This window comes from Argopecten irradians, chromosome 12 (genome assembly GCF_041381155.1).
Source record: "Argopecten irradians isolate NY chromosome 12, Ai_NY, whole genome shotgun sequence".
In the NCBI taxonomy this organism is placed as follows: Eukaryota; Metazoa; Mollusca; class Bivalvia; order Pectinida; family Pectinidae; genus Argopecten; species Argopecten irradians.
In genome coordinates this window covers 15,857,181-15,871,603 of record NC_091145.1, presented here as the reverse complement: position 1 = coordinate 15,871,603, position 14,423 = coordinate 15,857,181, and the positions used below count along the sequence as shown (strand labels likewise).

Sequence of the window (14,423 nt, the reverse complement as noted above, 5' to 3'; positions counted from 1 at the left end):
CCTAATTTAAAAACCATACACCAGAAGTCCTAGTTGTACTGAATAAAAAGGTATCTAAATCTGGAAATATGTGCTTTTCACTAATTTTATGATATATTTATGTATTTTATATATATGAAATAATTAACATTTTCCGGATTCTAACGAAAGATGTTATTTTTTGAATTTGTTTTTGTCGTGATACCCAACCAATTTTTTCTAAACATCGTTGATGATTTCGCCGGCAGTTCGCTCTTTGAGTTTTTTTTTCTTTTCAACGTGTTTTAATCTAAAGTTGGTCTCAATGAGGTGTGAAAAAAACTATGATTGAACAAATGTGATTCGATCGCCCGCAAACGTGCGTGCTAATCTCGTGGGATTGTATTTCACATGTTAATTTCATTATATTTCACCGATCTATATCCACACGTGCTACTTATGAACCATACCTAAGATATAAATACACTGACTTCTGGGAGGTGTTTAATGGTCCATTTAAATGTGTCACGGACAAACCACCAGTAGACCAGCTGGTGACTGTTTATTTTACACAATTACAGCTTTGTTGACTGTGTTATGAGGGGTATTTCACACACGACCTAGGTCAACATATGCTCATAGATGTCCAGAACACACGATAAACGATACCCACTTTGTTCTTTTGACCCATTGTTACCACAGAACCAGAAACTGTAACGACCTGTGAATTTAATAATCAAAGCTTTTTAAAAAATACACGGGGAAAGGCATCAGTTCAAGCGATAAATTATTAAGTGAGCAAATGACCCGACATCTTCAGCTCAACTACAACATGTACTGACGTCATTATCGAAGAAAAAATAAATAAAAAGAGACATGATAATAAAGGATTTATTTTTCGTTAACATAGAGAATAAAAAAGAGGATATTTTTCTTAGAGAAACATTGATCATGTATTTGCATTATATTCCGTAGCTCGTAATTTACGTCGTCTGTCAACGGTCTAAATGAAGGTGTTCCTAGCCGAAACATTCCTGATCGAAAATCTCAGAAACTAATGATTAAAATGATTAACAATAATCCGGTAATTACAAAAATAAGTTAAAAAGTAATCATAAAATAAAGATTCAAAGATATATTTTCAACAATGGTCTAGTAGACTCCAGTTATGAATCCTTTTGAGATAACAAACCCATACCCCAGGTTTTTACACGAGGAGACAAGAACAACGAGATCAGAGGAACTCCCGAAACATGTTCATTTATGTCATAATGCTTTTATTTCATCCGGGTATGAAATGCATTTTGTTTGCAATCCTTTGTGAGATCCGGAGGATTCACACAGCTTGCAAACAAATTTCGAAACACCAATGCTTATAATTTATTTTCCAGGCTACTTGGTAAAATAAAATACGTTTATACGTAAAATTTCATTGGCTTTCGAGGAGATTATTCTTCCAAATTAATACACAACATCATTGTTTATATTGTGACATCACGATAACGTCGGATTTTCGCGCCATTTTCGGATTTTTTCATAGTAGTATGAAGAACAAGGATCTGTCAATCAGAAAGCCAGATTAAGTATGGGGAAAATATTTATATTGATATACGTCTTGTTGAATATCTTTTATATTTCACTGAACACCAACATTGTGAGAATCACAATGTGTGCAATGTATATCGACAGCAAGTATCTTCAGACCAAAATTATTTAATGATTTTACCCTCATGCGATAACTTTGTATTTTTGGAGAACAGCTGTAGAAAATACTTGTTAAAGTGAATCTTGCAGCGCTACCTACCGTAACTGAGTAATCTTAAATTTCCGACTCTGAACGATTGCTTGCCGTCTGCACTTAAGGATGTACAACAGTATTGCATAAAGCGATTGTGTTCCCTTTGATCGTGCTCCTGATAATATGGTACGAAGCCCAAGTTCGAAAAATCATATGTAGGCATATTTGTATCAACGGCTTACTTTAGTTGCTTCAAGTTATAAATGCGCATTAAAAGTGCATGTCGCGGTTACGTTTCAAAAGCAGTTGCAATACTGTTTGCATACGGGACTGTAGCACCTTTTATAAATATATCTAAAAACGTAATCGATAATTTAGAAGAAAAAAAACATGTTCATATCCAAAGAGGGCGTACTTTGACATGAACAAACTATTATGATAGTCAAAACCTTTCAGAATCAAATTAACTCTATCGGAATCTTAAATATACACATCACAGAAATATATATAAAACTAATAAACGTCAAGCGCTCAACCTTATTCATTTATAGTTCACCGTCAGCTTGACACATATGTAACGTATAATTATGTACACTTATATATAATTTGCATGGTACAATAGAATGATACATTTCTGGTCAAATAACGTCTGTCAATGCATAGTTAGGTTGTTTTTTTAGGGAAGTTATCTATTTCAATTCGTATATGTTTCATTTTTCGCCTTAAATTCATACCAAGCTATGATAAATGTATATCTTAAGATTTGTCACAATATGAAATTATTTTTGAAACTTTAACTTATTCATCGGTTGATTGAGCAGATAATGAAGGCTTAAGTTGACTAATATCTTAAATGTTATTCACCATTTGCTATATGTATTATATATCTGTCAAAAACCTGTTAAACATTTTCCAAATCACTTACCATCAATAAAGACATCGCCAGTATCGTCTACTCCATTGACGAGAGATGACTGTCTCCGACTGTCTTTTGCTGCCGAATAGTTCATCGCGTCCATTTTATTACAAACAATTAATTAGCTAGCTGTCAGAAAAGCAATCTTGAAGAATATCCCAAAGTATGAAAGGTTACAACACACGTCTCATCCCGCTGTCTGATTTGTTTGCAATAAAAATTATCCTGTACCCAAACTATTTATAATCATATATTGAGTTTCGTAAAAATGGAAAACGAATGTAATGACATGCATATGGCTTCATAGCTCACTTTTACCGATGACCTGTGTTTTTATGCCATTCTGTAAAATCGTAAGATATGAAATGATATGAAATTAAAGCTAGATTTCAACAATGACCTCTTTTTTTAACACCAACAAGGGGCTTTCCTACTTCTCGTACAATGGATCGTCAGTTAGGCTGACCTACCGAGTATATTTTTGTTTAATGACCATTATTGTTTCACGCGAATTGTAAGCGGTGGGAAGTGTCATGTTACAATTTGGCAAGGGATCCCTTTTGTTCATTTCACGCGAATTGTAAGCGGTGGGAAGTGTCATGTTACAATTTGGCAAGGGATCCCTTTTGTTCATTGTATTTCCGTTTGTTTTCGTTCAAAGTTTAGTACTTGCTATTATGAATGGTTTTCAAAACTTTCTTATACGCATATAGTATTCACCGTCTCAACGCCAGAGTCTGTGAATATATTAAAGATATGAACTTTAAAAGAAGTCGTTTAAAAAGTTTAAATATTGTGACCCCTGCTTTCTTGAATATAGGTCAAGTTCATTCATATTAAAACTTAGTAGCCTTTGATACCAGCAGATTACAAACGTATAATTAGGTATCTAAGCATTTTAGAACCTAAGAAGAAGGTTTTGGGTGTTTTGACCCCAATGACCATGAGTGAGGATAACCTGTTTTACCGGCATGCTACAGGCTTAATAGTATGTATCTAGGCCTTCCAGAACGTCACAAGAAGTCGTTCTCAAAATTTTCAAAAAAAATATTTCGGCAATTTTTCAAACTTTGACAGAAGATGCGTAACAGCATATTAACTGAATTAAATAAACTACTTTATTAGTTGAGAGTAAACTTTTGTTTCTGTTAACGTACAATGTAACATTTTCGTTATGTACTGGGACCCCACCAGTAGTCGTGACGGAACAGTAGTCGTGATTATGTGCATTTATATGGTTTAAAGTATTCCTTAAAGTTCATTGAATGCTTTACATTATGAAAATAAATTAAAAAGATATAAAAATAATTAGCGCATTCATACACTCATGAAAAAGTCAATCTACATTTGTATATAGCCATTACATTTGGCCCTGTAAAGTTAATCGATAGTTAAAGGATAAAGCGGAATCTTTCTTCTGAAGATCCAATCTAACGTAACACATTAATATCTCAAAGGTCATCATGTCAATCAAACAATGAGAATGGTTTATATCGTATGCAATCCAGCTTCTATACTTAAATTGTAATACATGCATATTAATATATATATATATATATATAACATACCTGTTATTTTTTTCTTTTCTAATTTCCTTCTTACTGAATGCAATTGATTTACGTTTTCCTCCAAAACATGAATGTCAGATAATCAGTTAAAAGCCCTTCACACCGAGTTATACCTCTTCTTAAATCCAATAACTTTTGTACTTATTGACACCCTGTTGGTCCACACATTTAGTTAGTTTAGTTGGCGCTAAACAAAATATAAATGTATTTGTTTGTCAGCAACAATCGAGAATGAGTCGAAATGACGTTACAAGTTCAAAATGAAATGATGACTTTTAAAACTAGTACATGGAATTTAAGAAGACAACCTAGAGAACTGGTCAGTTATTTAGAGCATGGTTTTCAAAAAAGATGTGTTTACTTACCCACTATTAAAGGTAATGTCGTTTCCATAATGACCTTTTATACGGGGTCGTATTCGGTCAATTTATACACGGACCTCTTCAAACATGTGTTTACAGTCCCGGTATGTTGACATGCTACTTAATTAGTGGTGTCGATTTCACCTGGAACATGCCTCCACCAGAATTCGTCTACTGATATCGTACATCTCGGTAAATATCGAAAGGAAATTCACTTTACAAATAGGCATCAATGCTGTCGTATTTTCGTTTTAATTGAGACGATTCAGCGCCAAGTTTACTCAGTCAATATGTATACTCTTGAAAGTATTTATATCCGAAATTTTAACTTATTGACAGAATATGGTCTAGATTTAAATATTATTAGTTAAAACAGGTTCAACATTACCCAATTCACGGTGTAAGGTCGTGAGAGGGTAAAGGATTTATTCAAATCTAACATCTGAAGAGGGTAGCCAAATAATTTCATAAACACATACCAATAGACTAGGAATTAATATCACACCTGTCGCGAACACTTATCAAGTATGTTCTACAAGGAAAGATTTGAATCGGATGAAATATCCTTCAATAAATTGTTGTATATAAAATTACCTTGATGGACAAAATTTGAAATATAAAAAAATGTAGTATGACATTTAAAGAATGTTTATCCTCAAAAGATGTTTGTGGCTTTAATATAAAAATATGAAGATATTAACAATGCTATATATATCATCAGTATAGATATGAATATATAATTCAATTTTGCTTGTTACGAGCATTTTCAATATCTTAAAAAAAATACTTTCCCAGCCCATAAAGGAAAAAATGGCGTCGCCGTTTGTAATGTTGCTTCTGATTGGCTGTGATGACGGCGTAATGATTCCATAGACAAAAGAGTCCCAAAATAAATTTTGAATATTGAAGAGATTATCTATAGTAAATTTAATCATAAGGATTAATTTGAATAGATTTTTATGTTATGGGAATATATATTTGACGGCGTAATGATTCCATAGACAAAAGAGTCCCAAAATAAATTTTGAATATTGAAGAGATTATCTATAGTAAATTTAATCATAAGGATTAATTTGAATAGATTTTTATGTTATGGGAATATAACACAAAATCTGAATGTACTCTCATCATAAACCGCTTCGCGGTTTATTTAGAGTACACTCCGATTTTTTTGTTATATCTCCATAACATAAAAAATCTATTCAAGTTAATTCTTAAATAACTATTAGAAAAGAACATACCGTATAGCCGGTTATTTTCGCGGGGATATGGTAATTAAGCGATTTCGCGGCACATTGCTAGATTCGCGAATATTTGATTCGCGAAATAATGAGAAATAATTAAATGATATCTACCCTTAAAATCGATATCGCGAAAATTTAAAATAGCTAATATATGATTTTCTTGTTTTTAGATCAAATCGCAAAAATTTTGGTCCTCAAAACTAACTGGCTGTACGATAGGTATTTAAAGACTGTTCTCAAGAAAAAAAAAATAAAAATAAAATTTTTAATGACAACTTTTTGAAAAGTCAATTACTGCGCGGTAGCACTAAGTGACTCGCGCTACGGAAATTAAAATATAACATTTTTGTTTATACTTGTTTAGGAAGCAATGCTTAGTGTAAAATTATAAATATGTATGCTAATACATTTTTTGACTAGAAAACTATAAAGTTATGATTATAATTTCTAAAATTAAAAAGGTATTATTACGTCAATGGCGCTTCAATAAAACACTTGTAACACATGCATTGGTTTTACTGAGTAATAATCGATAAATTGATTTGTCAATTATTGTTATTCCTAAGTTTCATTTGATTTTATTTACGCTATCTATCCTCAGATATCAAATCTATATTAAATCTAACATTTTGGACAAACCTTATCTATAATTCTGTTCTAAATAGTGTTTCCCGTCGAGTATTTACTGTAATAGAATATCTTAATACAGGAATAAACAAACTACCAGTCACACGTAGGACAATGTAATCTATTTCAGCCGTCAACACTGATAACGAGGACTAAGAGTCAATACATTTATTGATTAACCTCATTGTTATAAATGTGAGGATATGAAATTTATCATGGTTTGTCATATCGTATCCAAGATTTCAAGAAACTTTCATAAGTCATGAAATACAGCGATGAAAATAATCACCATTTTAATATCTGTTTTATCTACCTTGCTAGTTAAAGGGTTTTTTTCTGGTTATGATTTTGACATGGAAACTGGTCCGTGTAAAGGGGCATAACTCTTTATCAATATTAGCAGCTCATTTTAGTAGCTATTTATATTTAGCTGACAAATAATTGATGAAAACGCTTATTCTCGTCGTTAAACATGTTTAATCTGTGGCACTGTCTCGAATTTTCTCGAATTCCGATTCCTTCCAAATTTGTGAAATTTAATATAATGCAACAGTAATAATAATTGTAAACTATTTTTTTCGCGTGCGATTAACTTTCGCGAATTTCGCAATCACAGTAAATTCGCGAATGTTGATCTCCGCGAATGTTTCTCTGCTAATGTTTATCTCCGCAAATGTTTATCTCCCCGAATGTTTATCTGCGCGAAAGCATGTGAACTTTGCTTATATGGATATATATATGCATTTAATTTTCAAATTCGCGTAAGTTAATCTTTGTGAACTTGTTATGAAATTGAAATCGCGAAATTAAGTAGCCGCGAAAGAAATTTGGTTTACATGAATTTGTTTATAGTTTGTAATTTATATTAACGCTAAGAAGGTTTATTAAAAGAATCGACATTTTGTAGTATACATGTATTTTAAAACAGATACATATACAGAAAATGTATAAAAGTTATATTGAGTTCTAAATAACATATATCATTTTAAGTAAAGATAAAACCATATGTTATAATGGGCCAAACAGGCTTCATCTGCTAAGTTCAGATAAAGCTGCAGAATGTTAAAAAATAAGTTAACTCTAATAGGGCAAACTACTGCGTAAAATGTTGCAAAAAGTATTTATTACCAAAAGGGCTGCATGTGTATCGTTAGTCTAAAAAGCGTAAAGGAGCTATCAACACGTGGTAGAATCGTTTAGTCCGCTATGCTGGGTGCCTTTAGAACTTGTCAAGAATTACAATTATTTTGATTACAATTAGCCCGATAATGTCTGACACTTTCAAGGACGAACAAATGGACATACCAAGTATTCATCAGACTCGATAAACCACATCTGGTAGCACTCTGTGAGCTATATATGGCTGGCCTATCTCAGTACTTTCCACTTTCTCTCTCATGCGGGGCGGCAAGCGCCAGTTAAGATGTTATAGCATTCAGAGGCTTTACTTCTTATAGCGATTGATGTTTTGTTTAGGCTCATTTAAAGTACAGGTGCTCTTTAAATGGAAACGATATCCATTTGGTGAAGATCGACGTGGTACGGAATGTTATTTCCACAGGGATGAGGATTTTTTTTTTCTTGACTGATACCATGGTAAAAATAGCCCACAATAAACTATTAACAATAAACACTGATCTATCGGTCTAATATTCATTGTTAGGACACCGTAACTAAATTTTGTTTTGTTTATTGTCTTGAACGCCGTCAACATCGACAGAAAAAATCAACAATATATTATTGATGCCATCTTCCAAGGACAAATGCGCTTAAACTTTTGAGTCTGTCCCTGAATGATCTACTCTGGTAAAATTTCAGTCTCGTTTCAACATTAATCAGAGAGCTTTTGTGATTTTCAAAAACTGATCGTTTCAATTTATAGCACGTTCGCATATAAAAAAATATCAAAAACAATGACTTCTATTGCTTGTTGAAATTTTATGCATGAATTCTTACCAAAGTAAAAAAAATGTAATAAAAGTAATATGGTGGTGTGGTTGATTTTGAGCTATTATGAATCAAAAATAGCTATTTGATGTAAATTGTAAATTTTACCGGAATGTCACTGTTTTGGGCATGCACACGAGAAAAACAACAATATTTTGCAAATTAGTTGTCTGATAAGTATGATTATTCGCAAAATTGACAAAGCCAATGTTTTGTTTTCTTTAAGAAAATAATACTACCACATAATCAACCCATTATTTTTGCTAAGAATAGCTATGTATAATACCCCTACCCCCTATATTTTGAAAATGAAAATACCTCCTTTTTACAATTTTTGGCACACTCAAAGCATCACAGAAAAAATTCTGATGACTAACTTTTTCTACAATTTTGCAGTTCAATTGAATGCAAGTGGCTGTTTCTAAAACCATCAAAAAATTGGGGTCAGTATGCTTGATTTTTTTTGTCCCGAAAACTTTTTTTTATTATATATTTGTCAGCATTTTTTGCTAAAATTTCAAATCACTTCATAATCACTTAAATGTAAACAAAACATTAAACCAAATAAGTTTTGATTCCAACCTTAAATGCTTATGGCTATCATCTCGGTGAACCTAAAAAAGATTTACAGCTAAAATTAACTTGATATAGCTAAAAACGGCGAGTAAAGTAAAAATATTGAAGTAAAAGAGTGTAAAATTTCACCTCTCTGCAAAGTGTAAGAAATGCGCCTTTTCAAAACGGTCGCTAAATTGGCCATTTCTTAAAATTTGTGTATAAAATTTAAAAAAAAAAAATTGAAGTCTAATTTACAAAACATTCTAGTATGGTAACGTGCTATAAATTACAATCACAAAAACTCTCTTATTAATGTTGAAACGAGACTTCAACGAGACTGAAACCTCACCAGAATAGATCCTTAAAAGGAGAGGGAAATCTAAATACACATATTTATTTGTATAATATTTCTAATTTCGAGTAAGGGGTGGTAGACTTGCGTGTCACTATTTATCTGTATTAAGTAAATCCATCTTCTGTAACAATACACCGATATCATGGGGTGACCAGCTATATTGGCTGTTGAGTGTGAAAATGATGGATTACTTATCCGATTAGTGACATTGATACAGATATACGGTAATGGGCTGTTGATCAACGAGTGACAGCCACCATAGCAATAACAAAGGATAATGACAAAAAGACTGAGTTTTTTCCTAATATATCCTTACTATATCATGTCCTACCGATAGAAATACTAACGTTTAAATATAAATGCAAGGGAAATACAGTTGTACTGAGGAATACCACTCTTTCCTGTGCAAACCATCGAGAACAACAGATTGGGTAATTAAATAAGGTATAGGTTTAGGTATATTCTCCAATGAGTGACAATGAAAATGAACAGTTGTTAATTCGAACTTGTATAACTCCAAGGCCGGTTTACTCTGCATTGTTTTTAGGTTCCGGACCGGATATATTTTTTCAGATTACAATTATGATATCTTAGATAATTCAACATGCTATCATGTCCTAGTCTTTCGAGTTACAATATTTGACTACATAACGACCTAAACATGTGGATATCATCGCTAACACAATTTTCCTTAAAGTAAATTGGTATTTATAAGAGTTAAACTGATAACAAACGGAGAAAAACATCTACAAAAAGCAGTAAGATATCCAAACACGACAGCAGAAACCAAGGGCATTGTTATGATATGTTCATCCGGATTAATGTCATGTTAAGTTAACATCTCATATCAAAAACGGAGTAATGACGTCACAATAGCTATGCTTTAGCCGGGCTATGCTGTAATTCCAAAGCGTGATATCGATTACAAAGCATCCCCTGTCCTGTTGTTAAGGCTAGTGGATTATCCTTGCCTTCATCCTATGACAGTAAAAGGCGACAGCATTAAGGTTTAAATCGACATTCTTCAATCAACGTTAATACTTGTGTTTTTTGTATTACTTTATATTGTAAAAATACCACATTCTGTCAAAGGATAGATTTTGGAAACCAATGACGATACCAGTTGACATAAAATACGTCTCAGCATGCAATTAAGACAGGAAATACGGCGAAATATCGAGAAAAATCCATACCGACATCAAAACCACTCAAAATCATTAAATACTTTATAACTTACTAAAACAAGTTGATGATAACGAGCTGCAATGTACACTACAAAGATTACAGTTAGTATACGCGCCCATTTCAGGAGGAACCTTTTTCGGGGGATATTTGTTTTTTGCCTAAACGTGCGTGGTTCAAGTCGTCAGGATGCAATACCTAGCTCTGCTAAACGTAGTATATCAGTTTTTAGAAAAACAGAACCTGTGTTCAGAGAGATAAACATTGCAATGTATCTAATAAATCAGAACCTGTTTTATAGGTCTCACTATAGATAGATTAATCAACTTGTGATAATCCGGGGATATAGAATCACATAATGCGCCTATACGAAGTTAAGTTAATCAGGAATATCGATTTAATGTGTAAAATGTTTATGTATGCTATCACGTTTTAGTAAATCTTTTGCTCCGAGGAGAAGGTATTTAGATCTTGTCCTGTGAACAATATAACCTTATAAAACAGGTAATTTCTTCTCACTGTTCAGGCTAGAGGGGATAGAACGACCGGTTGGAGTTGCCCGCTTTTGGTACTTGTATCAGATAATCAGGTGGAATGCTTTGTTCTGTGTCTTAAGCAGTATACGTCAAAGCTATAATAAACAAGGAACCGCAAAGCTTGGCATTATCCCCCGCGCCCCGCAGCTGGAATAAAACCCAAATACATCAAGTTCAAAGTAACAATTATTCAAGTAAAATTTGAAATGTAAGCGATTATTAACTGAAAAAATAAGAGCAGGTAGCAAAAAGAAACTGTAATTTGGTATGTGTGACTGAGTTTCGATGGTAAGAGAAAAAAATCCAAAACTTGAAGGTCAGCAACAGCAAAAGACACAACTAGATCACTTGTATGATATGCAGAAAGTTTCATGGAGCTGCGTTGAATTATTTTGGAGTTATAGTACGGAAACAACAGTAATTTGGTATTTTTGACAATGTTTCTGGAAAAAATCCCAAAATGGAAGGTTCGAAATAGCAAAACAAAAGGCACAACTAGGGCACTTGTCTGATATATTCAAGAAGTTTCATGGAACTGCGTTAAACGGTTTTGGAGTTACAGTCCAGAAACAAAAGGAAACAGTAATTTGGTACTTTTGACTAAGTGTCCATGGTAACGGTAGCAATTCCACAAATGGAAGGTCCGCAATAGCAAAAGGCACAACTAGGGCACTTGTCTGATATATACAAATAGTGTCAATGAGCTGTGTTGAATGGTATTTGAAGTACAGCCCCGAAAAGGATCTCGGACAGACGGAAGGACGGACGGAGCCTATAACAATATCACCCACAAACAAGTTTCTCGGGGACTAATTAGCAAGTTTCCATAGCTTCAATGAGACACAAGCTAACATCACACGCATTGAATAAGGAGAAGTCATCCATAAGCATACATTGGGCTTATTGATGCATATTGAAGACTTATTTCCCTTTGGTGTCTTTGATTTCATCTTCTATATTTACAAAATGAGAATATTAATTATGCAAAGAAAATCATATCAATGTACCCATAGTAACACTGAAATGCTTTAAAATATGTTGAGGGTCCTTTTATATTCAGAGTCGTATCAAAAAATGTTTGAAAATAGAGATGCTTACCAATTTAAATTAATTGCGTACGTGTAATGATTTTAATGGGTCAAAGATGCTCCACAGAGCATAAACGATACTCAGCAATGGAACAATAATATGTAACCGTGTTAATGTGTGTAATCAACACAAAATATACATATATAATACTTTGATTTGCTTTTGGTGCATACACAACCAGTACTACATTCCATATAGGATATAGTGCAATGGATTTTTTTTCGGGACGCAATTGATATTTCTATCTTGAATTAAGATAAGAAGCTCAATCTTTGCAATGATGGTAATTGTGTAAAGTAAGTAAATTTTGTAAATGAAGAAAAATACTAAATCGTCTGCTTCTGTTTTTCTAGAGAAAAAATAACATTCGTCGGCGGTGGAGCGGATAAAATATCCCTCTTCTTCATATCCACATATGGAAAAATGTAGGTTGAATTATCCTTGTTGGCATATCAATACATTTCGTAACAACTAAATGACCAAAAATATTATCCATGTGATTGCTATCCATGCATATGCTTATGTAAGAATGAAATAAACGATAGAACAATATTTGGAATGAAAATAATTAGATATAGTATTTTTATACATAATATTCTAATTATTTACGTCAAACTGTAGGTGTAAATGACATAACCTGACAGTAAGTGAATCCGTAATGCAATAAACTTGTTTTAACTATTTGATTATATTATAGACTATTACAGCTATGTGCGTTATCGGGAGACTGCCTCATATGACCATAAATGTTCATTTGATTATATTATAGACTATTACAGCTATGTGCGTTATCGGGAGACTGCCTCATATGACCATAAATGTTCATTTGATATCAACACTCTTATAACCCCAACTTTAATCGGCCGAGTCCTCTTATGGCATTGTCTGTGCTTTTGTCATTGACATCTGTCATAACACGACCTTGTTTGTGCTTGTATCTTTGACGTCTATCATCATACGACCTTGTCTTTCCGTGTGTCCTTGACATATGTCATCATACGACCTTGTCTTTCCGTGTGTCCTTGACATATGTCATCATACGACCTTGTCTGTCCGTGTGTCCTTGACATCTGTCATCATACGACCTTGTCTGTTCTTGTGTCCTTGACATCTGTCATTTCACGACCTTGTTTGTCTTTGTGTCCTTGACATCTGTCATCATACGACCTTGTTTGTCCTTCTCCAAAAAACTATCCATTGAGTACTTAACTTTGCCAAATACTATTCGAGATTGTCATTAATTTCCATGAAAACAAAAAATACCAATACTGTTAGACAGATAATAGTGTCATCTTTAGAGCTACAATTTGTGTCTATTTTATACCTACAAAGTAATGATGATTATGCCAACCGTTTATTTGTATATTATTTTACTTGTTTTATGTTGCTTACCTACTTAGCAATAAAACTGATCCATATGAAATAACAAATTTACAGCGAGATATTATGTTTTCTAATATAAATATGAAGGTCTTTTTGAAAACTACATGGTAAGTCTGCAAATTGTGAGCTTGACGTCATGTGATCTGTAAGGTAGATATCATAAGAATGACAGTTACGTTTGCTTTGGACAAAAATAATATACAAATGCATGTACATACGCATAAAAATAAATAGAAACCTGCAAAAACGTAAAAAACAACAAATATGTCCGAATGGTTTTCTGAGGCAGTGGTTCACTAGGCACATAGGCACTACTTCGTACCCGGCCGAAAGTTATATTCGTTCTAAAATGTCAGTTGAAATATAGGAATAACAATACTGTATCGAGATTGTCATTTATTTCCATGGAAAAGTAAGAATAACGATACTGTGTAATTCTTTTTTCTTGTTTGGAATTAGGGAAAATGAAATAAGAAAAAAACTTATGCATTATTATAAAATGAAAATGAATATAAAATTAGAAATCGGTGTTTTTGTCAACACTAAAAAACATTAATGATTAAAGCCGAATACAACTAAAACTAAAATTACAAAATTATTAAAATCACTAAGAAGATATTGCAATTATTTTGTTAAGAATTCACTCAAAATATGTGAATTTCATCTACACCATGTGCCTGTAATGTATGCCGATACAATCTTAAACGAATTACAACAGACTTATCAGAGAGCGGAAATGGCAGCATTTTATCAGACAAACACATGCATGTGTCCAACCTTGAAATTCCATTGGACTGACTAAATGTATATGAACTTTTTAGGCTGATGAAGATGCCGTCCCTGTGCGCTGTAAACATTTCCAAGGCTATCAGTCAATTTGCGTTACAACCCCGTAACTCCGCCTGTCTCTACCGAACATTGGTTGATATGTGTTTGGAGAGATCTGCATGCAAATGGGAT

General features: G+C 33.0%; 1 protein-coding gene across 1 annotated transcript in view; it reads right to left on the bottom strand.

The window, feature by feature from the left end:
* Positions 1-2,715, bottom strand: part of LOC138304960 (cyclic nucleotide-binding domain-containing protein 2-like) — a 37,547-nt gene extending 34,832 nt beyond the window's left edge. The window contains 1 exon segment of the mRNA XM_069245378.1: positions 2,622-2,715. Coding sequence (XP_069101479.1) covers positions 2,622-2,715 — 94 coding nt within the window.
* Between the last annotated feature and the right edge of the window lie 11,708 nt (positions 2,716-14,423).